The 27,950-nt window shown below is 52.4% G+C and overlaps 2 protein-coding genes across 10 annotated transcripts in view; one reads left to right on the forward strand and one right to left on the reverse strand.

Moving 5' to 3' along the window:
• Nucleotides 1-27,950, reverse strand: part of LOC105186530 (lachesin) — a 275,093-nt gene that overhangs the window by 73,829 nt on the left and 173,314 nt on the right. For all 4 annotated transcript variants that reach the window (XM_025304498.1, XM_011146805.3, XM_011146804.3 and 1 more), the window contains 3 exons: nucleotides 15,646-15,752; nucleotides 2,572-2,779; nucleotides 2,211-2,372 (listed from right to left, as the gene is read on the reverse strand). In XM_025304498.1, coding sequence (XP_025160283.1) covers nucleotides 2,211-2,372; nucleotides 2,572-2,779; nucleotides 15,646-15,752 — 477 coding nt within the window. The remainder of the gene's footprint in view (nucleotides 1-2,210; nucleotides 2,373-2,571; nucleotides 2,780-15,645; nucleotides 15,753-27,950) is intronic.
• Nucleotides 1-27,950, forward strand: part of FucTC (alpha-(1,3)-fucosyltransferase C) — a 73,836-nt gene that overhangs the window by 39,541 nt on the left and 6,345 nt on the right. Inside the window, exons 1-2 of one of the 6 annotated variants that reach the window (XM_025304501.1) lie at nucleotides 22,853-23,664; nucleotides 27,152-27,325. The gene's annotated coding sequence lies outside the window, so the exon portion shown is untranslated. The other 5 variants (XM_011146799.3, XM_025304500.1, XM_011146802.3 and 2 more) reach the window with 5 other exon arrangements.

The following is a 27,950-nucleotide window of genomic DNA, read 5'->3' on the forward strand; positions in this document are numbered from 1 at the left end:
GTGCCGAGCGACTTTCATTATTTCATTGTACTGCGCGGCGAGGTACGCTGCGTTTACGCGCGTGCGTGCGATATTAATTACTAATATGCACTTTAATTAGCGCACAATTTACATTACACAACAGCCAAGTTTCGTCTCTTTCTCTTGTGTTTTCTTTTTCTTTTCTTCATTCTTTTTCCCTTTGCTTTTAATCTCTCTCGTTGATCACGAGCGGAATGTATCCGCGAGCTTCGCCACCGGTTAAATAATACATAATTATAAATGAAGGCTGCAAACTCGAATCCGGGGTCAGGATTAACGTAAAGCCCGGAATACCGTTGCGACCTAGATGACAGCGTAATCCAATAGCAACTCTAGCGGAGGTACGAAACGGAGAACATATTCGCGGTGAAAACAAGTTTTGCGACAGAAAGAGCCCACAGATCAGCCTGATGGAATTGACGGGACTGATAAGAACTTTTTGCCTATAAGCTCTCTATAAAGATCTTGCAATCGCGACATTAATCGGGCAGGAGAACGGCGTAGGAAAATGACGATTCCCGGTAGGAAAGAGAGAGAGAGAGGGAGGGAGGGAGGGAGGGAGAGAGAAACAGGGCGGACACGCGAGCCGGCAATTGCCGAATCCTCAGCACAAAACAGCGCTGTCGCTATATTTGCATACGCGACTTTATCGCACGCCCGGGAGGAAGTATCGGTGTACGGGTGACAGATGTAAGCTTTGTAATTCGAGACTCCATTTATCCATGGAACAGAGGACGGAAACATGGCGCCGCGAAGGGCGGCACGAAGAGAAGCATCGCCGCGACACGGCGTAATCACTTTACGATTATCCCCGTTAAATATTTATTTTCGCCGCGTATTTATTTATTTATTTATTCAGAACGTATCTCGGGGTTGGAAGCGTTTGAATGTTGCATAATGCGGCGCCGCCGCCGCCGCCGCCGCCGCCGCCGCCGCCGCTGCGTTCCCGTTCGCGAGGAGATTTATAAACTCACGCAGCTACGCGCGCGGCTAAATAATGCAGCCGCTTTTGTCGAACAACTAAATATTCGCCGGGATGTTTCGCCTCGGCGGATTCGCGTTTGCGTCTGTATCGCACTCGCGCGCGATTTCCGCGCGGATCCGATCGGACCGGCGAACTTTTCGTAAACCGGATTATCGGAGATACGCGTGAAATTGTGTTAAATCGATAAGATGTTTACGAGAGCGGGCTTTTGCCAGTTTATTCCGCGTGTTTCCCGGCGCTCTCTCTCTCTCTCTCTCTCTCTCTCTCTCTTGCGCGCACGGTTCGTATAATTGATATACTCCGAATCTTCTCAGATTCGGCAAACGTCCGTCGATACGTTAACGTGAACGTGAGACGTCGCCGATGCGAGGGACTCGTGGGACTCGGCAGACGCCAGACACGAGCGGGAAGAAGAGAGAAGACGTGTGAGAGGGGGGTGGGGGAGGGGGGGAGGGAAGAGGGAGAAAGAGAAAAACGTACAGCGAGGGAAGAGAACATCGTCGTGCCAAAAATTACTTTCCGTTCTGAACTTCAGCTGCATTACAAATACGGCCGTTTCCCCTTGTGAAAGTACTTGAAAGTTCCGGCCAGCGTGAGATAAGGGATCTCGGGACATCGTAAGGGAAAACTCGCGGAATCGTTTCCTAAGTTCTCTCACACGGGCGAACGAGGCGAATTCTCCGGACGCGGCGGCGTACGAAACAAATGTGTAATTCGATGCAGGGTGTTATACGGCGTTACGAAGTTCGACGAGCGTTAAGTGCGGATCTCCGTCGAACAAGCGCGGCGGCGGCGGCGGCGAGAGCTTCGTGCGTGAACGCGAGGAGTGGCGGCTACAGCTTCGGGAGGAACGAGTACTTCGGGCACGCGCTTCGTCCGAGATTCTTTCTCGCGGACGTCGATGGCCAGTTTGACGCGATCACCGGGGATGGGGGATGGCTTGACTTATTCCGGGGCGAGATAGCAGCGGGCTGTTAAAAAAAAAAAAGAAAGAAAAGAAAAGGAACAGGGAACTTCAGTGTTGAAAAATAGGTTAACGGGGTTCACACACGAGACCGTCCGCGGGAGCTAGAAATTCCTCACGGTCGGGACGACCGAAATAGGGGCGGAAGAGTCAAAAGAGCCCTGCGAGATGAAACGGATATTCGCGTTGCGATAAGCCGCGGCTAAAATTGGAAGAAGCGAGGAACCGCCGCGAACGCACCTTTGTGGTGTCTGTTGATGTTTATCCCTTGGCCGTCCTCGCGTTTCCACATGAGTTTCGGGGGCGGATATCCGTCGGCTTTGCATGTGAGAGTGATGTTCTGGTGCTCCCGCACCGCCACGGTGCTCTCAGTGGAGAGAGAGTCTAATATGTTGGGTGGCACTGCAACACACGAATGACGCGCGGGTTCTTCCTCATCGAGCATCCAGCGCGACGCGTCGCCGCGACGGTCGGCGTGTGCGCGCGTCCGTGCGAAGCGACGCGCGAATTTATCCGCCGTCCCCCCCCCCCCTCCCCGTGAGTATTCCAGCCGCGGGGACTTTGGTCGCAATTGCCGGTGACGGTGAGACGGCTTACTTACCAACGACTTGAAGAAAGCCCACTTGGCTTATCATGGGGTTGGTGTTTACTTGGCACATATAGTAACCCCGGTCGTCCTGTTGCACGCTACTGATGTGAAGCAGCCAGGTCTTCTGATTGTCATGCGACACGGAAAACCTGGGTATTTTCACGACTACGTGTTTGTGAACGGTGAGCAGCATTTGGCGACCGACGTGGATCCACGCCACCTGAAAACAGAAGCAATAGGCGATACTTGAGCGCGGCTGAATTGTCGAGCGAGTTTTGCGCGCTCACGCGCGGACGCGGATCTGCGTATCGCGACGAGTAAGACGTCGTGCGTTTTCCCTTTCGCTCCGACGCACGCTCAAATTCGGGCATGAAATATTCTCAAGCTTGCTTAATGCGTTGCGATAGAGACCGCTTCTGGTATTAGAGAGAAAGAGAAAGAGAGAGGGGGAGGAGGAGACGCTCAAACGATCTGAAACGTTATAAAACATCCGCTAGTTAAATTTGCAAATTCACGTTTAATCTCTCGAAATTCAAGACGCGACGCCGCTGACGGCGACACGAAGTTGAAAAAGCGAGAGCTCGCGTTGAAAATTTCAACGTCTGCGCTTAAAATACACCTCGAGCGGGCGGCGCACGAGCGACTTCATAAAGCCTGGAAGCAGCCAGCCGTTTATCGCGCCGTGTTTCTGCATTGAAAATTTCCACATTAGCACATCGCAGAGTCACGGAGTCGCCGTCTGCGAAACTCGCGGCCGGCGTAAAACCCGTGCCGTCTCGACCTCCCTCCCCCCCCTCTCTCTCTCTCTCTCTCTCTCTCTCTCTCTCTCACACATCCTCGTGCCATCCCGTCAGCGAAAAATCTCATCTCGAATCCACGGGGCGAGCTCGTCGAATTCGACGCGGGCGCGAGTTTTACGATCGACGGGGAACGGGTTTCGTTCGCGATTTCCGACAACGACGGCGACGACTACGGCGAGGATATCGTCGTCGTCATCATCGTCGGTAAGGATACTCCACAAGTGGCAAAAGCAGCGACTGACGAAAGCGGGGCACGAGAGAAAAGATCGCGACGGCGCGGGCGACGCGCCACTGCGCGACCGCCACCACGAGCGAACATTATTACGCCCGGTATTTTACGCTCCGCCGGGGTAACTCGCCCCTAACTAAGCTCATTCTGCGACAAAGCTTATGCACTTTCAAGGATTTCTGGGTTACCCCGCTTCGCCCCAGACCTTCCCTCCTCGCCTTTCCTCGGCTCTTGCCGGGGCCTCGGCCGGTTGCAGCGCGGCGGCGGCGCCCGTTCTTTCTTACTTTTTTCCGCTCTTGGCTATTTTCCCCCTTTTCCTTTTTGAGTACACTTCCAGGGAAGTAAGACAGCGACGAGTCTCATCCGACTCGGGTTGCTTTTATCCCGGTCGTCTTACCGTTTCCCGTCCAGCCGCGAGAGACGCCGTTAGGCACGCAATTTCGTTCGCGAAGGAAGACGCGAAAGGCGCGGATGATACGCGCGAATTCCGATTGCGCGTATCATCCGCGTGTCCTTGCAGAGGACCTCGTCTTCATCGTGGCTTGACGATTTGAACGACCACTCAGTCAGTATTTTTTTTTTTTTTATTCATCTTTGCAGTATTTGTTGACCGTGTGTGCGTGTGCTAGTAAGAAGTTTAGCTATGAATTAACATTGCAATATTATCCAAATGAATATGCGTTAGAGACAAGCAAAAGAGCTAATGCTGTTGTTAGGGTGAAGCGATAACGAAGAAAAGTGTCGATATTTTGCAATTAATTAGTGTTTTACAGTCTCCAAAAAATATGGACACCTCGGTGCCAAATGATTGGTGCCCCTTCGGCAATAAATAACAAATTTACACGTAAAATAGTATACTGTGTTGTAAATGCACACGATATTAGTACTTCATATATATATATATAAAATTATATAATATTATATAAAATATATATATATATTATATAAAATATATATATATATATCGTTTATGTTAAATTAATATCCGCGTGTTAAACATTAATAAAACGCCCATGGCCGCCGGCCTTGTTGACTGTTCGCGACAAGGTCGATAAATTAATTTTCTTGCAATTAATTTTCAGCGCGCGCGCGCGCGCGACGATTTTTTTCTACCTTTTTAATCGCGGGATTGATATAAATTAAATAATTAAAGGAGAGAAAACGCTCGCACACGCGGACGTTGGCGTTGTAACGTTCACGATCTGGCACAATGATTCATTCGCCGAGTCTCGCTTTTACTGTTTCCTTTTAGATTCGTTACTGCCGCTTGGCAACATCTGGATCCGCGGAAATGGCGCCTCTTCCGCTTTTTTACTCGCTTCTTTCCCTCCCGACGTATATACTTCCTCAAATTAAGCCAGAAACAGCCCGTTCGGACAGGGTAAATTGTATCATTTCTACCTTCTCTTCTCTCTCTTCTTCAAATCGTGCAAAAAAATCCGGCTTTTATCCGAAGCGTTATTCCGCACGCGCCATTCCATCGCAACGTGGAAAACAAAATAATGTCGATAATAAAAGTTCAAAGCACATATCGTTCCTAACGTTCGGATAATATTATACACTCTGTATTTTTTAAAAAGTATTCTCTCTCTCTCTCTCTCTCTCTCTCTCTCTCTCTCTCGATATACACGTTTTATCGTTTATGCTTTGGCGCGAGGATTTACTTCGGCATCCGAGAGCCGCGGTCCGCGCGAAGAAACATAATAAATCCGAGCGCGATATCCGATGGAGAACGTAATCAACTAATTGCGACAGAGGTCAGTCCCGTGGTAGTTATTTACAGTGAAGAAACTTCATCACATGGTGGCACAAATAGCGAGTTATTACATTTAGCGAGCGCGCGCGCGCTGTAGCTCGTGCGGCCGCGGCCGCATCGATCTGCCGAAAATTTAATTCGACGCCGTTCAACGGACGAATTACGTTTAATCGAACCTATCCCAGCGCAGATCCCAAATGCAACGAGACATTTATATTTGGGAGTTAGCGTTCCCCTCCGCCTTCCTCCCTTTCTTCTCCTCCTCGTCCTCTCCCTCCCCCAAAGTCCTCCCGACCGTCAGCTCGCCCGGCTTTTACTCTCCAACCCTGAATTCTTTCCCCCTCAGGTATTTCACCTAAGAACTCGGCGAACAACTCCTTCCAGAATTGTTCGTCTATGTACCGCTTCTCCTTTTCGTCGGCGCTCGTCGGGTAAGCAAAAGTTTCAGGTACGGAAATCACAGTACATCCTGGGAAAGTTCTTTAAACAGTCAGACGCCACTGACGGCTCTCCTAACGAAGAGCCGAGAAGATGGATGGTGGCGGATCTGAAGCTCTTGTCTGCCAACAGGATTTGCCGCCGGTTACCGAGGATCTCTGAACTCGTCAGATTTCGCTCGTATAATTCCGCGATCCGCCGTGCGCGCACGCGCGCGTCCGAGGATGCGGTGTCGCTTCGAGTTTTCGGTAGATTTTCCCGGAGGAGGGAAAAGCGCGACGGGGAAGCCGCCGGGGGAGTTCACGACGGGACGGCGTGACGGGACAACAGCCGGGATGACCGTCCCCCGAGGACGATCCTCCAGCCTTCGATCGTTCTTCGTCGCGTTAGCGTCGTCCGTTCGTTTACAAATCGAGCCTCCATCTCCCCGTCCCTCTCTTTTCCTCCTCCTCTCTTTCTCTTGTGTCCCTTTGCCATGAAACGTCGAGATTAACTTGACCATCGTATAAGACCGCGCGCGCGCGGTAACTTGCGAGATTAATAAGTTTCATATTACGTACATCTCTCGGGGCAATTTTCGCGACGGTTTATAAGCGAGCCCGTCGCCGAGACGGAGAGCAGCGCGCTGTTCGCGCTGCGAAAGTTGCCTCCGTCGGCGACGAGGATCTTCCCCCCGGAAAAGTCACCGCGATACGAGAAACTTTCGTAGTCACGCACCGCGGATGGCTCCTAAGTTCTAACGAAGAGGAAAGAAGTCGCGCACGTGCGCGAAGATGAGTGCTCTTCTTCTTATATAAACGCGTTCGCTGGAATCTTGAAAATTAAATAGGCGACGCGGTAAAAGCGACGAGAGACGGCGATGGCGGGCTGCGCGATAATACGATCTAGCCGTGTAAGTCGACTAAGTTAATGTCCACGCTTGGCGCACGACTTCGAGTAACGTCGATCAGATTTGCCTGCGCGAAACAGCACGCTCGACGATTGACCGAAGTAAGACGCGACATTTACGGGCGACGCTTTTATCGCCTCGCCTCGGGCAATATCCCGGTAGTGCGTGTCGAACATTTCGCCGGGTGATTAATGAATTCCTTGAGCGACGAAATGCAATGGGCGCTCGCGCGGAAAATGACGACTGTATCCTCGAAGTCGAAGTTATCCTCGAAGAGGATAAAAGGAGCAAGGGAAAAAGGCGGACAAATGCGCAAGCCTCGAGGCTGCGTCCAAGCGTCGCGTGTATGCCGCGTAACGATCGCAATTAATAACAATAATTCCGGCAAATGTTACCTTCGGCGTTAAAAGTAGGGGAAAATGTAGCTCTCACACGCGCCAATTACCGCGCTTCCATTCGCACCGGCAAACACAACGATCAATCTAGCGTGCCGATAAAATCAGAACTTATCGAAATCATACCGGTCCCCCTCTCCCTCCCTCCTTCTCTCTCTCTCTCTCTCTCTCTCTCTCTTTCCCTGGGTCTGCCGCCTGGTCGAGTAAGAATGCTTGAAAAGGAATATTTCCTCGCGGTTACGTGGCTACGGTATTATATCGGTCTTAAACGGTCTCAAGGAGGAAACTCCCGCCGGTTGCAAGCTCGATTGAAAACCCTGGCAGCAGTTCAAAACCAGTCTCGACGGTGGCGGAGCGACCGCCAGTACAAACCACCTTTCTATCGGACTTAAAATAGTACCGCGCGAGCTGGATGATAAGTCGCGCCGACGCGCGCCCTTTCCGATCGCAATTCGCGCGTCGCGATCACCGGAAAGCGACTGGAATGTTTGCGCACGCACAAGCTCTCTCTCTCTCTCTCTCTCCCTCTGTCTCTCTCTCTCTCTCTCTCTCTCTCTCTCTCCCTCTCTCTCCCTCTCCCTCCCTCCCTCTCTCTCTCTCTCTCTCTGTACCGAGATAATATTTCAGCAGGCGCGCATAATAAAGTCAGATTCGCGTGACGAAATGAAATTTACGATCGTAATGCGGCGTCCTGTTTCGTCGGCTTGTAAAGAATAATATTCGAAGTCGACGCGCGTGAATACGCGTGTACGTGTGTGTGTGTGTGTGTGTGTTTGGGTGTGTGTGTGTGTGTGTGTGTGTGTGTGTGTGTGTGTGTGTGTGCACGCTGGAGCAAAAGTATGGAGAAACGATCGTTTAATTGTAACAAATCTAGTGCCCGTGACGGGTTATACCGTATACGCGCGATATGGAAATCTAGTTTTTTACAATTACAACGGTACGCATGATTTATCTAACTACCGCGCGAAGATAGAGATTCTGTTTGCACATATCGGTATCTATTGACAGTACGATGGATGATTCAATGCAATCTAGATTCACGCGTTCATCGGCCGCTTCGATCACTTTTATGCTTAACCTCGCGGCCCCGCGCCCCGAATCCTCCTCCCTCCGCCTCCCGCCGTCAGCCCGATTCCGGAGAGCGCGAGTTTTATACGGGGATTTTTCGGCGATCGATTGACAGGCCGAAAGCTGATAAGAGGATACGCGATAATTAAAATATAGAAACCGTAACCGGTGATACCTCGATATACCGTGAAATGATTTCAACTTGCCTCCGAATGCAATCTGTTCTCGCGATATCGATCGCGAACGCGCGCGTTCTCCTCTATTTACGCATATAAATCCATATTTATGTATTATTTCTAGCCAATACCGAATTTCCAAGTCAAAACCGACGGTAAACGACGGTCGGAATAATTCATGACGGCAAAAACTTAATGCGGCAACAATTTTAAAATATGAATCGCCGTATTTGTATGAGAGAGAGAGAGAGAGAGAGAGAGAGAGAGAGAGAGAGAGAGAGGAAAAGGAGAGACTCTCTCACGACGACGTCAATTCGCGAGGATTTCAAATTGGGTTACGGCGTGCTTCGCCGGAGTGTACGATCGAGCGAATTATGAGGTGGGAGGGGGGGAATCGGTGTTTGGATGTTTTTGTTTGAATAAACAGTTTTGCAAAGTGCCAAGCCGCGACTTGTGGCGGAGAACCGGCGGAAAGTCGTGTGCATACATTGGCAGATAAAGCGATTATCTTTCAAGTAAATACCGCTTAAATTCAAGGTAAGTGATAACACGACAAACGGGCGGAATGTTAATAAGTGAACACGCACCGCGCGATTTACAGTCGTCCGCATTTTCCCGATGTCGTGACAGCGCCAGCGGGGAATTACGCTTTGCGTCGAATTGCCAGCGATACGACGTCCAGCCTTACGTAACGCACTCTTGTTTCCGTCGGAAACCTCCTCGCATTTGTAAGTAAAATCCCGCTCCGCGTTTCCGTCGAAAGGTATTAACGTGACTTGGCATATTATCGCACGTCCCGAGCCCTCGCAGCTCCGCGTCGATCGTATATATTCGATACACGACATCGCGAAAATACAACTATTGGCTTGAACGCCCGCTTTCCGTAAGCACCGCGCTGCGTCGTAAAAGAAAGCCGTTATCCGCCATTATACGATGGCCGACGTCGCGCGATAACTGAAATCGTATTAAACCGTCGGCGGCAGCCTCCCGGCTACAGCGTGATGGAGCGGAACACGTAGAAAGCGCCGCTTACGGCAACACGTCCCGGACGTTTGGCGCCGGCCGGCCGCCACTGCTTGTCCGTCGTTGGATATCCCAATGGCTCAACTTGCGGTCGGCGAAACAGCGTCCGGAGAAATTAACGCGAAACACCACCGATGCTATCCCGATGCCGACGGCGACGAAATTCCGGCGGACGAGTGCCGCGTTTCAGAGTCGCGCGCTGCAATTCGCGAAGAAGCGAAAGGACGCGGGAAAGGACGGCCTTCCTAATCCCGAGGAGAGAGTCTCGGGGAGGCTCCGTCTTCTCGATCTCGCGCTCATGCTCGGCGTGGCCGGGGTACATTGTGTCACCCCGGTGAATTACGGACGCGTCGTCGTACCGGCGTCCTCCGCCGTGAGGTGATCCTCCGCTCCGTCGCAACGAGACCGAGGAAGCCGATATCCTCTCCAGCGGGAGGTCAAATAAAATTTCTGAGTGACAGAGAATGCAATTTCACGCGCGCATTGCGCATTCTCGCGGAGCGATCGGTGTGAAATATTGCGGGAAATTATGAATGTATGTGGTGGCTCTCTCGCACGTTAGTTCTCTCGCCCGCCCGGAGAGACCTCGAGCAGCCCCCTCGCGGGGGCTTTACCCGTGAAACATCCAGGAACTTGGGCGCGACGATCCATCGATCATTCGAGTTCTCATTCTTCTATCAGTGCGAGCGATCTGCAACACCCACCGGCTCTCCCGGTAGGGCATTACCCGTGGCTGGCCGGTGTGCTAATTAACCGCAAATTAAAGCAGATGCGCCGCTGCGAAATTTCTTCCCGGAGTAATTTCGCAGGAAAATTCGCAGGGTCGTAAACGATACGCAGTCGGCCCCGTTCGAGTGCTGTTACGGTACTTAAGCGGGGAGCTACATGTTCGACGATGGCTGCGGATGGGGCGGAATTCAAAAGTGCAGCAGAGGGGTTGCGCTCGTGGAACGAGCGCGGGGAAAGAAAAAGGGAGAGAAAGAGAAAGAGAGGCCAGGGAAAGAGAGAAGCGACGTAATGAGCGCTAAGAAAGAAGGAAAAGAAGAAGCAGAAGTGGAGGGGGGGGGAGAGGATGGAAGAAACGGATGGGACGGGGATGGAGGAGGGAGCGGAGAAAGGGAGAAAGACGAAAGCTATTTTGCGCGGACGAAAGAGAGAAAGAGAGAAGAGGGGACGAACGAGAGGACATGCTTCAGCGGAGAGAGACGCGCGGAAAAAGGCAAACCGAGCGCGAGTTCCGGGAACATAACAGGAAGGGTAGCTCGGCTCGTAGGTAGAACAACGAAATTAGAACGAGTTACGCTGGACTCGTGTAGCTCCGACGATGATGCGCCATTGAGAGCCGGCGAACGCTGTGTCCGTTTTAATCAACTTTGCAAAAATATTCCAGCGCGTCGCCGCGACAGCCATTAGGCCGAGTCTGATTTCCCAGATGGTCGGTCTTGCGTACATCTCCCGTTACACGCTCTAATGTCCCTCTAATCAGCAACAGCTGACTCGGTCCGACGACGACACCGTCGGGGTTGCTCATCGCGACGGATCGTGCGACCGAAATTAATACTTTCACGTTCTCGTGATTCAAAGTGCCCGTCCCCGCGTGTGATCCTCGGCTTCGATCGCCGACTGCTCGCGCGTTCCCCCCCCCCCTCCCTCTCTTCCCTCTTCAGGAGAGGATCAATTTTCCACGGCTGCGCCGAGAAAAAGCCCGCGCAAATTCGATGTAAACATACATTTGCTTTTAATCTCCCAGAGCCACCGTGGTCATAACTGTCTCGTTAAATAGCCGAGGCGGCCGCGGAATGAGATAATAACGTTCCGCAAATGTAATTGTTCATTAAGTGAAACACGCCCTTCCCGCGCCCTCCGCGCGCACAAAAATCACTTGCGCGTTGCACAGCGTTGGCATGCGACATGCCGCTGAAAGTGCTGATGTCAAGAGAGACACGCTCGTCCGCGTCTCCCACGGACATTTTATTTGCCATCGCGCTCGTACATTAGCACTTTGCGCTGATCTGAAGCAATTTTTCGGCCGGCTCAGTGCAATTCATCTCGCGGAAAGGGTCAAAGCGGGGCGGGCCTTCCTCTCGACACGAGAAGGTCTTCTCGTCGTAATTAAATCCGGGCAAATTCGCGAAGCCGTAGGGTTTCTTCGTGTTTCGACGAGGTGCACAGAGAACGCGAGGGAGGGAGAGAGAGAGAGAGAGAGAGAGAGAGAGAGAGAGAGAGAGAGAGAGAGAGAGAGAGAGAGAGAGAGAGAGAGAGAGAGAGAGAGAGAGAGAGAGAGAGAGAGAGAGCGAGAGTAGAGCAGCGCATGTTAGGGAGAACAAAAAAGGAGAAACTTTGGCACCCTGCGGATGAAATTTTCTGGCATTTTGATCAAAGGGCTCGGCCGAAAACTGCAGCGCGGGCGGCCGTGCGCTCTCGAAATGTCGACTCTAACGAGACTCCCTCAGTCGTGCTACGTGTTTTGAATTCGAAGAAAAAACGATTGCGCGTCCTACCGTCGGCCAAGGCGCCGTGTAAACTCTCTAAGGCGGTTCAGAGCCGTAGAAAATTAGATTATCTCCCTCTCTGCGCCGCCTATATCTCGTGCGCGCAAGAGTAAAAAATACAGAGAGAGAGAGAGAGAGAGAGAGAGAAAGAGAAAGGGAAGAAGAGAAAGGAATATACCTATCTTGGAGTGAATTAAAGGCATATCTCGCTGACGAATATCGCCAGAGCGATAAATTGTCCTAGGGACGACGTTGCCGTAATAATTCTTAATAATAATTAAAACGCACGTTCAACGCGAATCGTGCAGCATGATACAATAAATTACCAACGACGTGTATTACATCGCAATGCTTCGTACACCGTATTACGATAATATTACGCAAAATGAAATAATATGCTACAATTTATTTGTTCAATTTGTGGAAACGTGAATCGCATAAAATAATGAGCTATTGTGCCCGATAAGCGAGTAAATACCGCTAACGAATAAATTGCGATGTGCCTGTCTGTTTTTCATACGACGACCATGCTGAAGAGTGCAGCAGTGAACATTTACAAAACGATCACTCAAAGGCACAGGAAGAGAGAAGGACAGAGAGAGAGAGAGAGAGAGAGGGAGAGAGGGTACAATGCTCTCACGCGACTCATCTCGCGCGATATCGCGGCGAAGCGGATTCGACGGTCTGACAAGGAGCGGCCGAAAAGCCGAAACGATCCTCGAGTACCGGCGAAATACCTTTACAGCCGGTTGAAACAACGAACGGTTCGGAGGGCGCGATCAGGGTCTGCTCGTGCTATCTCGTGAAATCGAGCCGCCGCTCCGTTGCGCGACCGCGTACATTCCTGCCAAGCCGAAATGGAAACTATTTCGCGCACAGCTCGAAGGAAGGAATACTCACTCTAGCACAATGGTCTATTTTTGCGGTCGTTGAAGAGACGGAAAATTCTCAGGCTGTTTTCGGGCTCCGCGCGCTTCGGTGAGCGGAGTGGAGGAGGGAGGGAGGGAGAGAGAGAGAGAGAGAGAGGCGCGACGAACGATATCTTGATAAATTATCGACAAACTGAATCCCAGTGCGGCGACGTTGGATCGTAAGCGAGGAAAGTGACTGAGGCGCGACGACAAGGGGCAAGGGGTGGGGAGGGAGAAAGGGGAAGAAAAAAATTACTGTTTTATTCAATATCGCACAAGAAGTAAGGCGTGTCGCTGGCGACGCGCGAAGAAAGTGCGTCGGCGACGACGCTTATCGGGCCGAGCGCCGACGACGTTCTCGGGCGACGTCGCGCGATCGGAAAACGTTTGCTTACGCGAACGGCGGCGGGTATCACTTTAATGGCATTCTTAATAGCCGTAGGAGAGTTCCGAAGTTGATGCAATCTCAATTTCCCGGTTTCCTGCGCCTGATATATCACTGATTTTCCAGCTCTGCGTTATCGTACGGAAAGTTCGTCGAGTCACGCGGCGCTGCCGGAGCGATCGGTCTCGCCTTGATAACCGCCTTCTTGCGGTCCCGCGGACTGCTCGGCGCGCGTGTCGCCGTGGGCCCAAAGTGGACCGCTGATTTTGTGCAGGATGCTCCATGATTGACGGAGGCTCGAGACGCGCCGTGCGAAATCGCGACTCGCCGCAGTCTCGCGAGCAGTTTCAATATTCCGCGACTAAGCGTGAAATATCTCAGCAGAATTCATCGTCGAATAGGGCGATCTGTTACCTCATTATTTATTCGTCGCAACAATCATCGATTTCGCATTAAAGCGGTTTATTCTCCACGGATAAGTCCCGTCTCGAAACTTCTCGATTCTTCAGTAAAATTGATCTGAAGTGAAAATATTCGTGCACCGAAAATAATCGGACGAATTTAGGTCGTCTCGCACGGAGGTCAGTGGACTTTGTATCAGAGAGCACTGCGCCATCGTGCCCTCGATCGGTCGATGATCGGTCGACGATCGGTCGACGATCGGTCCCGTTGGCCGCTCAAGATCGCCCGTGCGGGACTTAACCGCGTTCTTGGCGCAATTTTCCGACTAACGGCACAATACGGTCTATCCGTGTATGAAGACTGGCGGGTAATTGTATCGGCGCTTGGTTGTACCGAGAGGGACAGAAGAGCGCAGTGAGCAGGACCGCGAACGCACTTTGGAGACGCGTCGCTCTTCGCTAAATTAATTTACCGGCGCGTCGCCCAATTCGGACCCGCGTGTCTCTCTCGCGAAGGTGCAAAAGTTGGACACGTGCTGCGGCTACACACACGCATGCGGGCGATCCTCGTCTTTCCGTCCCTTTGTCGGGGCGTGCGATAATTCGACTATCTGTCACGTTGAAATATGAAAGCATGCCGGCGCGGCGTTATCGCGACGGAATCGTTACTTAATGGAATCGTTCATAATAACTACATTGAGTTCTCGCCGAGGCGTCTATTTAACGGGTCGAGCTCCCGCGAGAGCTCGACACCCAGCCGACTTGGCGCGACTTCGAGACAATGCGGGGGATCGGGCGAGTTTCAATGAAGTCCATGGATTTTCCCCCGATTTTTCATGTATCCCGTGTGCACGAAACGCGCACGCGTACACACATTTCCGCTTCGCTACGCGAAAACTACATCGCTCGTTACGCCTGCCGATACGTTTGTTCCGTGCGCAACGTTGATCGCCCGCAGGCTGCGATGTAGTAGCGGGGTCGCATCCAACTCCCCGACGGGACAACTGATGCGTTTCCAATACGCTTGCCTAACAGCGGTCTTCAGCGCCGCCGCCGGAACGAACTCGCGGATCGCGAAGCGTGGCAGGTAGCGATTATGTTTTTTTCTCCTTTTCTTGGCGAAGAAGTTCCGCCGAGAGATTATCCTTCCGTGATATCGGCGAATCTTCTCTCTCTCTCTCTCTCTCTCTCTCTCTCTCTCTCTCTCTCTCTCTCTCTCTCTCTCTCTCTCTCTCTCTCTCTCTCTCTCTCTCTCTCTCTCTCTCTCTCTCTCTCTTTCTTTCTCTTTCAAGCTGCATCTCACTACTTGGAAAAATGAGAGATTAATCAGAATACACTTTTTATTTTCTCTTGTTTACTCTGAGGCGACTTGCTTATTGCCGCATCTATCGCCGCGATAATTGCGAACCCTTGAAAAAGTTGCGCGGTCACATCTTATCCGCCGCGAACGCACACGCGAAAACGCGTGAGTGTATATGCACATGTCTCATGGCGATATTACGTATCGCGCATACGTGACGGCGTAATAACGTAATATTATCTTATTTCGCGCGGGAAAAATAAATTGAGACGAGATATCGCGTAGAATGCCACGTAGAAAATTAGCACTCCGACCTCGCAAACGCAAAAAGCGGAACTCCGTAAAGAGCGTCTTTCCAGGGCGTTCCTCTCTCTCTCCCTCTCTCTCTCTCTCTCCCTCTCTCTCTCCCTCTCCCTCTCTCTCTCCCTCTCCCTCTCTCTCTCTCTCTCTCTCTCTCTCTCTCGCTCTCGCTCTCGCCCTCGCTCACTCGCTCGCTCGCGCGCTGTAACACGCTCTTTGTAATCCAGTTAACGAATAATTGAGGAAACTCTGTTTAGTAAAGGACGCAGCGGGTCCCGGTCGTCGGGGAAAACACGCTCTCGCACCCAGCGAACGAAGAAGAAAATTACTGGGATCAGAGGAACCGGTTGTCCGCACGCGCATGTGTTGCTAAAAAAAGAGAGGCGCTTCATCGTCGACGTCGCGGTCGGAGCGCGCGTAATAAAACGTGCTTACGCAGCGGGGCGCGGGCATGACGAATTTTTCGATGCGCGCGTATGTGTGTGTGTGTGTGTGTGTATGTATGTATGTATGTATGTGTTACCTTGTAGGTGCCGAGGTTCTCGATGACACAGGGCAGGCTCACGTCCCTTCCCAGCGCCACCGTGACGTTCGGTATCGGCTCGGCGAATATCGGCGGATCCGAGAGCGCTGCAACATGTAATCAGAAGAGAAAGACGAGATCAGACACGTTGAATGAAGCGCGCGCGTCCGACGCGCCTCGCCTTCGCGCCCGCGAGGCTCTCGCCGCCGCTTTCCGTTCCGCTTCAACCGCCTGGTGTGTTCCATCGTTCTACCGTTGCGCGTTCACGTCCACGATGACCGCCGATGCTACCGGCATCCACGGATGGATGCGGCCGATCCGAATCGCGCAATTAACTTCGACCGATGTTTATGGAAGCGTACTTATATAGTAGTTACATTCGGCGGGCACGCGTAATTCCTATCGTCGACGTCAATATGCTTCTCTGTCTCTCCCTCTCTCTCTCTCTCTCTCTCACTCTCTCTCTCTCTCTCTCTCTCTCTCTCTCTCTTGCTCTCTTGCTCTCCGTTATTAATTCCAAATAAATTTAGTGCAAAATTCGATGTCGCACGCGCCCGCGCTCTCGCGCGCATGCGGGCGGATGCGAATCCGCGGAATAATGCGGAGGCGCGAAATAATTAACGACTGTCGTGCCGGCGTAAACAGTAACGCGATTAACTCGTCGATATTTTAGGACGTAAAAACGCGAATTGACGGCGTCGATAAAACGATAATCACCGGGCTGATCAATTCCTGGAGGGCCACGGCGAGAGAAAGAGAGAGATGGCGGAGGCAATTGGCCCGCGCGCGCGCGCGCGGTTGCGTCGGCTCGTGAATTTTTCATCTTCGAACGACCGGACTGTCCCGCCGAATTGCGGTCATCGATAAACGAGAGCCGTTCGAGGATAAATGAGCGAAAAACGATTATTCGGCCGAGAGCCAGGGGGGCGCGGGGGCACGCTCGCCCGCCATTGTGTCACGTCGCGTCCGAAATCCGTAAAATCGCGTCGATAGGCCGCGCGGCGCCGATTTTTCTTTCCGCTCTTCGAGCCCACTTGGCGCGCTGGCCGCGAAGCGGCAAAATGCAGCGCGTTTTTAGGCGCTCCGCGCGCGAGTCGCGCCGCTCGAATAATGCCCGCGTTATTCGGCGGAAACGCTGCGTTGCCCTACAATCGCGCGTTCGCGCCCCAGATCGCTTTAATTACCCGGGCAGAGCCCGGAGCCGCAACGCGACGCCACTCTTCTTCATCCCATCGACGTTTGTTTATTGAATCTCGCTCTCACAGAGAGAATGCGTATTAGCATCGGCTGCTAGTAATGGGCGGCTTAATTATTTGTGCTCGGACAAATCGATTTCACGGCAGGCCGGGAGGGAGGGAACGCAGAAGATAGGTCAGCGGCGCGGCGGGGGGGGGGGGGGGGACCGGTCATTTTTTATAACGCGACTGTAATCCCGCTAATGAATCGGGTTTCGCAATTATGTAAATGTACACGCGCGAACAAACGAATAGCCCGAATCGATCGGCGAACGAAGACAGAGCGTGACACGTGTACGGGAATGCATATTGCGTGTTGTTATGTTAAAATTGCGCTCGCACGTTCGGCCTGCCGCGTTTACACACACACACACACACACACACACACACACAAACACACATACATACATACAGCGGGCACTCGCATAGCGCCGTTAAAAAAGTGCACTCGCGCCGTCGCGGTCGCCGTCGCCGCGAACGCTCGACTGTTACACTATCGTGCTCGCTCGCGGGACGAGAAAAATAGTTCGCGATTTATGTTATCGTAGCAACGAATGAAACGGTTATTTTATATATCGCGTTAATAATTCCGGCTGGAAATATCCCGCTAAAATTCGCGTAATATTCGGGAAATATTTCGGAACGCTTAGTCCATGCTCGTTTCCGCGGCCGCTCAAGTTTTTACGCACGCATGTACGCGCGTGCGCACTTGGAACGATCAATTACCATGCAAACGGCAGCATCGCGGAATTCGAGTTTAAATTTATATAGCTGCGATACTTTCCGTTTAAAGCCGAACAAAAACACATATATCGTTATAGCCGCGGGGCTACTCCTCCCTTCGCCCGCCTGTCCCCCTCTTTCTCTCTCTCTCTCTCTCTCTCTCTCCCTCTCTTCTCTCTGCCAGCAGATAGCACGCGTCCGTAGAATATTAAATGCACAATATTTTTATCATTATTATTCCCGTTGTGCGGGCGCGAGTGTACGCCGGAATATTCAAGCGATGTCACGGGGGATGATAATCCTTCATATACCTTCGCACTTTGCGACCGCAAAAACTGCCAGGTATTTGTATTTAAACAACACGTCGGGAGAAAAAGAGAGAGGAGAGAGAGAGAGAGAGAGACAGAGAGACAGAGAGAGAGAGAGAGAGGGAGAAAACGTGTGTTGTTAAAAATTTGGACATCGCACCGAAATCATCCCGCCGGCACGCAGCGCGCGCGCGCGCGACTCGCGAAAAGTGCAGCGCTCGCTGTGTGACGAACGTCGCTCTCCTGACTCTCTTTTTAACGAACGCGTCATCGTTCGGACGTTTCGGCCTCTGCCGAAGATAACGGCCGCGCCGTTCAGCGCTAATCACGCGCGGCCGAAATGCCAGCGGCACGCGAGACTCGCAGTCGCGTGAAAAATGCGAAGGTATGCAAATAACGTTTGCGTCCCCACGATGCGCGACAGTAACGATCGTTTCTCCTTTCTTCCGCGTGATTCGCCGAGAGGACGCCTCGGATTTCATTAGCCGCTTTCTGCACGCGTGTGTGCGTCTGTATGCGTGAAGGGATGATGCGGGGCACGTCGCGCTGTCTCCGGACGAGCCGCGCGACGTGCGAGGGAAAATAACAGCCGGAGAAGCAAAAGATATCATTCCCGCGCGGTGAAAGGATCACCCACGACATCCGCTCGAGCACGGCGAGGATCGAAGGTGCTGAAAAGGAGAGCTAGGCCGGTGCTAGCATCGTAGATCATGTGTGTGTTGGTGTGTGTGTGTGTGTGTGTGTGTGTGTGAGTGTGTTGGCGTCGAGCGACGAACGACGGCTCCGAAGAAGTTTCGGAGGTGGTGCACTCAAGAGTGAAGTAAGAGGGCAGTTGGCTGGCTGCTCGAGCGGAAGAGGGCAGCCGTCAATTCCGGCGGAAGACTTCGCGCTGACCAGAGGCACACACATTCTCGCGATCGCTCACACAGGCGCGACGCTCCGCGGCGGAAACTCCGTCTCCGAGCGGGCCGAGAGATCGCGCCCTGATGACCACCGCGGATGTCGCCTGACCCGGCGAACGAGTCGCGGCGACGAACGCGTTCGATTCGCCTGCAACTCCTGCGAGTGCGAAATAATACCCTGCCTCCTCGCGCGCGGACTGTTTGTTCGCCCGTCACGAGCGCTTGTGTCCGCGCGACGCAGCTCGAGGTCGCTTTGCGGAACCTGAGGAAAGCACGGCAATTTGGCGTTCTTAGCCTGGCAATCTTCTCAAAATTCGCCCGCAGCATTTTGAGTATTTTCATCCTCAGCGCGCGAGAGGAGCGAGCTGATTGTTGCGCGGGGTCAGTTTCGCCAAGAGTTCCTCCTTGCAGATACGATCGGAAGAACGAGGGACAAGAACACTTTCCACGAGTCGTATGATTTACAGCAACCTCGAGCGTCGCGTCTTCGTGCGTCCAAGACACTTGCGTTCGGTGTCCAGCAAGTTTGCTTGATCCCTTAACCCCGAAGAACAGGACGAGGAAGAGATACGAGCGCAGTGACGAAGCACGACCGACGTGCTCCGTCAGTCGGCAAATCCCCGGGCGTTTAATGAGAGGGAAACGTCCCGGGGACTTGCCGAGTCCACGTGACGATGTAATACTTATCGACGCGCGATCCGTCAGCGTAATGACGAGCGTCCGACTCTGAGCTTGCGATGAATCGACAAGAAGAGAAACGCAATACAACGGTCGCTGCTGACGCGGGCTGATGTCGAGCCGCTCGCTGCGGGGAAGGACGAGCCCCGAGGATCACGAGCGGGGCGCCGGGGGGGGGTGTTTTCGCAAGCTCCACGTGTCGCCGGCAACGCGAGGCACGTCGAGCGACTTCATGGTCCCGACGCGACGGCGAGTCCCCGGGGGATCTTCCGGACGGCGGGTGTTCGCGACAAGGTCGCACGGTCAGATTTCGGATTATTATTAAGTCGGAGGAGACAAATTGGAGAGCGTGCGGCGCTTCGTCGGCCGTCTCTCGAGCGCGCCCGTGTCGAACGGGGAAATTAATCAGGACTGTAGCGAGTCGACGATTGAGAGAGAGGCTTCCGTTCCGGCCGGTTGGAAGTGACGATGCGCACGAGCGAGCGAGCGAGCGAGCGATCTTCTTCGACGGCTTCCGCGCCGGGAGTAAGATCGGACGTTCTATTTGTAATCCGTTGCATATTTAACGAGAGGGCCTGGCGCTCGCCGCCATCTCTCTCGGACGCGACAAATGGCTGCTATAGCGGTCTCGTAACTCATAAATATGTATAAATTCGGTTTTTAAATCATAAATGTATTGCCGCTCTTAATGCGCACGGCCGGCGTAAAAATTCCGCGACGGCAAGTTAGTTTGACCCCGATAAGCGGCGTTATAATGTATGTTAACGAGCCGACGAGAGCGCCGTTAAATGCTTTTCTTCCTCGCTTCATCTCCTTTTTCATCGCCCCCTCGCCTCTTGCGTTGCGACAAAGAGAAAGGCCGTGTGCGCGCGGACGATTGTGCATCGCAGATATATCAATCCGCCCGGTCGAATGTTACTCCGCCGTGACAATCTTCATTGCGCGCCGAGCGCGCGATTCGACTCGCGTGGACGCGCGTGGTCCCCACTTTGGCGAGCTTTCCAAAGCGGAAAACTCGCGGCGTCCGGCGCGTGTAACGGCCTGCCCCGTCGCCCTTCAGCCGACACGTCCGTCGCAGCCCTCGACCGAAGTTGTAAAAGTCTCCGGAGTTCACGACTGAGTGACATGAGAACCGTGCTTGCACAGCGCGAAGCCGCGCGCGCGTCTCGCTTTTTCTCGGGCACGGTCTCTTAATCGCCGCCGCGCCGTAATACTCCGCCGGCACGGAGAGAGCACTTACCTGCGCACCGCATAAATTTCAATCCCGCTAATGACACGTCGATAAAATCTGCAGGCCGCGCGCGCGGCCGAAATCGATGTCGCGCGGGATGACCCGCTCCGTCTCGCAGGGCGAAGCAACGCGCGACGGGGCTGAGTGTGACTCTCTCGGCGAGGCGCGTCTGTCCGCCGACGACGACGTGTTTCTCCGGAGCGAAATACAAAATATTTAGGTACGCACGTGTGCGAATGGGGACGCGACGCTCCGCCGCGCGGCGCGTAGCGCTACAGAAATCGCGTCGCGGATAAGATTCGATTTTTAGATGAGATCGTAACGGTACGCGTGAAAAATGAGCTACGCTCGCGTTGTTTACGCGTATTCGATTCGTGCGCCGCGTCCGTACGTTACGCGGGGAGGACCCGAATATCGATTCGATCAAGTCGAGTAATTAATCAATCTGCTAGAGTAATTCGACTCGGGAACGCACGCGTGAGAAGCCCTCCCGTCCCGGCGGGTGAAAGAAAAATACGCGGTGCGTTCTGAAAGGAGGTAATTTCGCGTGAAGACAATACATCGAGACTGTTGCGCGCAGATACCGTTGATTTCTCGACTCTCTCCACGCGCGATCGATCCTCGCGGAAACGAAATAGAGGAGACGTCCCCTCCCCGGGATCCTCTGCTCTCCGAAAGAGAAAACATTTATTTCACGATTTTTAATCATGAAATGGAGAAAAGCAGATGAAGATAAGGCAAGTGGGAACGAATCTCTCGCGTTTTCCTTTTATTTCCCTCCTCCTCTCTATCTGTCTCTCTCTCTCTCTCTCTCTCTCCCTTTTCTTTTTTCCTCTTTTTCTTTTTCTTACGCGGAACTCATGAATATTACTGGGACACTGCGTCAGTCGGCGTTACGACGGTCATTGTACTAGATACAACAATACGGCGAATGCACCGTTATTACGCAACGCTCCGCACGCGAGGCGCGCCAGGCGGGCCTTGCTTGCATTTTAGCGATAAAGACGATATTATATAGGTCAAAGTCATCAATTATTCAAGAAGCCATGATTATAATCGACTGACTATTCCCTTTCCTCCCCCCCCCCTCTCTCTCTCTCTCTCTCTCTCGGCGAAGCGTGAAAATCGATCACGTTGCTCCCATGAGTTTACGAAAAAGAAAGAGGAAATATTCATCATGAGCGCACGCATTGCAAATTTCCTCCGCGTTGCGCGAACGCCGTGCATAATACGCATCATATTTAATATGCTTCCGATATGTAAATCCTCCGATAATAGCGCCTTCCTTGCGTGTTCGGAGAGAGAGAGAGAGAGAGAGGGGGGGAGGAGGGGAGGATTACACGGATAACATACACGCATAACGCGTATAAAGGATGCCTCATGGACACGCGTGCGATATTGTAATAACGCATCCGCGTGAAAGTTGATCGAAGCGTCGATAGAAAATCCGAGGACCGGTCGGCAAAGTTTCTGAGCGTTATGAGCGATTCGAGTGGACCAATGCCATCGCGTGGAACTCGCGCGCTCAGACTCGTAATCGCGTCTGCGGGCGCATGGCAATCCCGTTATCGATTTTCGATGTACAGTTCACATCTATTTTCGCGACTCGTCTAATATTGATTTCCCGAAGACGAGGGCGGTAACCATCGCATGACCTCGAAATCCCCTTATCCCGGACTTTTTCACGCCTGGACTGTCGCTTGACGGATTTCTCCGGTTTGCGCTTCTGACGCAAGCGCGCTAGTTATCAACTGTTGCGACGGGGGCATTTGTATTCATGTTCTCTCGTATACTTTCAACGACGCTAATAGATAAGATCTCATTTGTCGCTATGTTCGTCGCTCTCGACTCTTTCCAACAAGTTACTTCCCTCATCGATGTACTCACGACAGCCCGAAAATATTTCGTCCTCTCAGCAATCCTTTAAAAAAAACCTTCTCTCTTTCAATTTTTTCTCCTTTTTCCTTTAAGCTTTTTCTCTTCTTTTGTACTTTTCATCATCGCTTCTCTCTCTCTCTCTCTCTCTCTTGCTCTCGCTCTTTCTCTCCCTCGCTTTCTCCTAGCCTCTCTTTTCCCCCTCCAACTATCTTTCAAAAAAAAAAAAAAGAAAAAAAGAAAAAAAAGAGAGAAAAAAAAGAAAGAAAGAATGAAAAACTCTTGGTGTTTTCGTCGTAGCGCGGAGGAGGAAATCTCGCGTTCTCAAGGACTGAGATGGAAACGCGCCCGCCTCGCCCAGCTCGCGCGGATCGATTGCACATCGAAAAAGAAAACATGCGCACAATCGCGCATAATCCGTTCTTTATATAACACGAGGACATTACACGGCGATGCGTTTTACCATTTCGATTTACCGCAGCCGCTAGTACGCAAACTCGTCATCGCACATACAGGCACCATTTGCAAATGTAATAACAGCGGGATCTTCTCCATGTCGAAACATGAGAATTATCGTCGTTGTTTATCAGCGCGCACGGACGCGCAGGGTGGAATCATAAAACACGCGAGCACGGCACAACGATAGCGGTCGGTGGCGCATTTTAATTAGGCGCTCGCGCGTGTCATACCCTCGCACACACACACACACACACACACACACATGTCCCCTATTCGCGCAATTTTCATCGGAGCGTCGGATTCCGCGAAGCGTTTCACTTTTCCGTCACTGAGGCTAGCCTGGGTTAGCTAGATAAGTTAGAGAGTCTACGCTCTGCTTAACCAGTCGGGCTGGAACTTCTGGAGCGGCAAGGCGTGTGTCGCAGCGCGCGTTGACCGTCGCGACTATGTGTCTGGCGAAGCTCGAAACGTCACTCGGCGCGCGCGTGTGGTGCAATCGATGGAAACACTTGATTCTGTGACGACGCGCGAGCCAATCGCAGAAGAAGCGTATTTTCCGCAGTGTGCCGGGGCCACGTCGAGAGGAGCGCGCGCGGTGGTACACGAACGTACGGCGAGTTGAATAGTCCCGCTGGCCCCTCGCAGCTCGCACGACAATCGCGAGACAATCGTGCGAGACGTCGGGGTCGATTGTCGCGATTCGCGATTGTCGCGAGAAGCTGACAGAGAAAGGGGAAGAAAGAGAGCGGCGGACGGGGAGACGGAGGGAGACGAGATGATCGCGCTCGCGTCGTGCCAGGCACGAGCCGGATAATTAAAGTGTTATTGTCGGCCGGAAAAAAAGTATTCGTATATGCAAATATGCAAATATGCGGTGCGCAGTAGAACGAATCGCACGCAGCCGCGAGATTGCGCAACGCACCGCCGATACGATAATCTTCGATCGAGTTCGCGCGGCGCGCACGGCGCCGTTCTCGATCGCGCTCACTCGCGTCCCTCCGCCGCGCGGGACCGACACCGCGCATGCGCGAGCGCGCGAAGCGGTCGGCTACAAAGGGAAACGCGCACAATGATGTTTATTAGTACGTCGATGAGTTGCCCGTACGAAAGCCGCGTGCGGTCACGGTGTAATCTATCAATGTTTAATGTCGCCGGGCACACACACATATACACACACACACACACGCGCGCGCGCGCGCGCACACGCTCATGGCCTTCGCTACAAAAGCTGTGACCTCCTCAAATGCACCGGCACGGAACCTCTCGCATTCGTGTGACGTAAGGGCTATGAAAAAGTATCGGCGATGCTTGCTCATCTCTCGCCGTACGACGTTTTATCGATCGATGAAGTCATGGTTAAATGCTGGAGGGGCGGACTGTATTCATAATACGTGCGCACGGGGCACGAAGGACGAAGTCATCCGGAGGATGCGCGTGCTACCGAGACTCGCACGTGTCCTCTACCTGTACGCACCTGTGCGGTTCCGGACGAACGCGCAGCGCGCGAACACGAGCAACAACGTCGCAAATATTGACCCGCGAATGGCAAGATGGAGTCGCGCTCCTGCGGCTGATTAACGCGCCGATGTCCAGTCTAATCTAATCGTCCGCGGATGTGAGCAAATTTCGATAAGGTTTACAACGGCGGCGACTCGGCGCGAGTTAACTGTACTCGCCTGCGCTCGCGTTCATGCGAACACAGGCTTTATTGGCAGACATTATTATCTCGCCGATAGGAATATCAAGCCTGTTACCGAACACCGTTACAGTTCCACTTCGCGCGAACAACGAATCGCAGTCCGGTCTTGCTGCGAGCGTAACGGTCGTCACACACGATCCGCTCGAATCCTGGAACTGTATCGTGTTTTATGTCTTCTTTTCTCTTTTTTTTTTCTTTTTTTTTCCGTGGCGTACATCGGTGCGGTGCGGAAAATGTTGCAGCTGCGATTACAACGTGGAAGTAGTGAGTATTCTGCGGAAGGAGGAATCAATCATTAATTAAAAAATGTGTGCGCGCGCGCGTTCATCGGAAAATATTATCCGACGGGTTTTATCTCTCTACTTGAAAATTATTCTACTTGAAAATATGTCCAGCGGAAAAAAATGTTCTCTAATTGAAAAATATTATCCGGTAGACTCTCTCTGCTCATTTCTCGGCATCGACCGATCCGCCGAATGATGATAAAATTATTATTATTATTATTATTATTATTATTATTATTATTATTATATGATAATTGCGTCGTGCAACAATTCGTACGTACGGCACACACGAGGCCAACGAGTTCCCTCCGTAAGAGTCGTAATTGTCACGCTTTTTAAGCTGGCGTGATACACGCCCATTTAATACGTAATGATATGTAATAAACGCCAAGAATGCGCACCTGGGAGTTAAAAACGGAAAACTTCGCCGCGTATATCACCGCGCGATCACCACTCGTTTAACGTCACTTCTGACCTCGGTCTCTAATTTATTCGTAATCGTAACGTAACCAAACGTCGCACTCGTCCAGTCATCAATCACAATTCCGTCAGAGATAAGCGGGGAGGAGTAATCGTAGTAGAAAATTAATCGTTAACTATTTCATTCCCCGCGCTCGCTCTACTAACCGCCTTCCGGCTTGATGCAATCATTCATTATTGCCAATTGGGATTAAATGGTTCAGTTACATATTCGTCTACAATATTAACTCACTCCTGAATATTGAATGCTATCGATGCACGTCGCGTAAATACACACGCGCGCGCGATCCTACCATATTTATACAAAGTAAATCTATTAAACAAGGATAAAATAACAAATGTGTTGGACCCCCTCGTCTGCCCTCTCCGCCCCCTCGCCTGTCCGCCGTCCCTGACAAAACAACAGAAGCAGCTGACACTTGACGTATCGTGTGTCATACAACGTCATTAATCCCGCGGTCGCAACCTGTTTTTACGTCTGCCTCTCTCTCTCTCTCTCTCTCTCTCTCTCTCTCGCTCGCTCGCTCGCTCGCAAAGCAAAGCAAAGCAAAGTTACAATTTACTTTAATTCCGCACGTCGCTCTCCCTCTCCTCCTCCTGTTTCGACGATCGCCTAATTAAAGCGCCGGCGAGAACTTATATTATTAAAGCTTAATTAACGGTATTCGACGATTTGTTCGTTTGTCTTGTACTTTTTATCGCCCGCGCGCAGTTTGCAGTGTTAATTAACCGTCCCGTCCGACTCGTGCCCGCTTAGCCGAAACGTAACCGGCGCCGGCGCGACTGCCGCGACGTGAGATTAAAGCGCGAGCTCCAGATAGGCGAGAGTAGACAAAAAGACCGCCTATGGTCGTGTTCGATATCATGAGAGAACAATTTTTAATCAAACGAAACCTCGCGTTCCCTCCCGTCCCGAGCTCGTCCCCCCCCCCCTCCGCCCTCACCTCCACCGCCATCACCACCCACCGTCCTCGTCCTCGCCACGCTACGATATACTGAGCAAAGTGCACGCGCACGGCGAACATCCATCGTCGAAAGGACATCAAACGTTTATGATCTTTTGAAGGAACTCGATTATTATCCGTCCGTGAAAATGTCTGCTGTTTCACGCGGACCGCCTTTCATCGCGCAAGTAGCGGCGAATTAATCGCCCGTCCTCCGGCATCTGGCGCTGCAGGGCGGGCGGGCGGGAGGGAGGGAGGGAGGGAGATGAAGGAGCGGGCTGCATCTCTCTCTCTCTCTCTCTCTTTCGTATCTGCTCGGAGCTTGAAACGCACGCTTACGGCTTGCATTTCAGATTTCAGTCCATTGCTCGCGTTGCAACCGCGCGCTCGCGAGAGACAGGAGGAGGGAGAAGGAGGCGTTTCATAGGTTATAGGATTATTAACGCAATTATCTCGTGCTGTTAACGACGTAGGAAACTATCGTTCGTTATAAACCGTTGGCGCGCTACATCATGACGTAAGAATGCCAGGGGAAACTTTATTCGCGTGCGCGCATACACACACCTCCCCCCCCCCTCTCTCTCTCTCTCTCTCTCTCTCTCTCTCTCTCTCTCTCTCTCTCTCTCTCAATCTCAGATTTGTCGTGTTTTCAGCAATAAACGGCTCCTGTTTCTTTCTCTCCGTATAGATACCGCGCGAGGACGAACGAGGGACTCCGCTCGGCTCCCGACCGGCGTTAATTAATTAGAAACGAGCGTGTGCAATTAGTGTGCTCTCGCGTGGAAGATGCACAAAGCGATCAAAGTTCCAAGTGGAAAATCCGAAAGCCGGCCTCTCCAGGCAGAGAGACTCCACGGTTGCGGTACGTTTCTCAACGAGCGAGTTTGAGCGGAGAACCGGCGTCGCGGGCACCGGATCAAACACGACCAACGATGACCGAGCGATGTTCTCTCTCGTTTCCATTCTCTTCACCGTAAAGATACGAGAGTAACGTCGAATACGTCGGTGGTTAACTCGCGAGACCTCCCCCGTGTTCGTTATTCGCGCTACGTCTCGCGACTAGCGAAACCGGCTAAATCGGAGATTAGTTGGCCGAGTCGTCGCTCGCAGTGCGATCGGTGGCGCCACTTGCAGCGGAACGTCGTAATTGCGAACGTGAGATCGAACGTTAAGCGCGGCGGGACTATCTCGCGACTGACGCGCGCCCCGCGCGTACCGAGAGATCGTAACGAGAGCGATATCTCGCTCCGTGTCTTTTTGAGCCGGAACTAAATCTAAGTTGCTGAACGAGCAAGTTTTCCTTTCGCGCGACTTGTCTTCCTCCGCACGGAGAGAGAGAGAGAGAGAGAGAGAGAGAGAGAGAGAGAGAGAGAGAGAGAGAAAGAGAGAGAAAGAGAGAGAGTACGTCTTGCCGCGGCGGTGGCGGCGGGGGCGGGGGCGGGGGACGCACACGCGCGCGATATCTCTCCAAACCGCATTTGTGTGCG

This window comes from Harpegnathos saltator, unplaced genomic scaffold (assembly GCF_003227715.2).
Source record: "Harpegnathos saltator strain DR-91 unplaced genomic scaffold, Hsal_v8.6 scaffold612, whole genome shotgun sequence".
NCBI classification, from domain to species: Eukaryota; Metazoa; Arthropoda; class Insecta; order Hymenoptera; family Formicidae; genus Harpegnathos; species Harpegnathos saltator.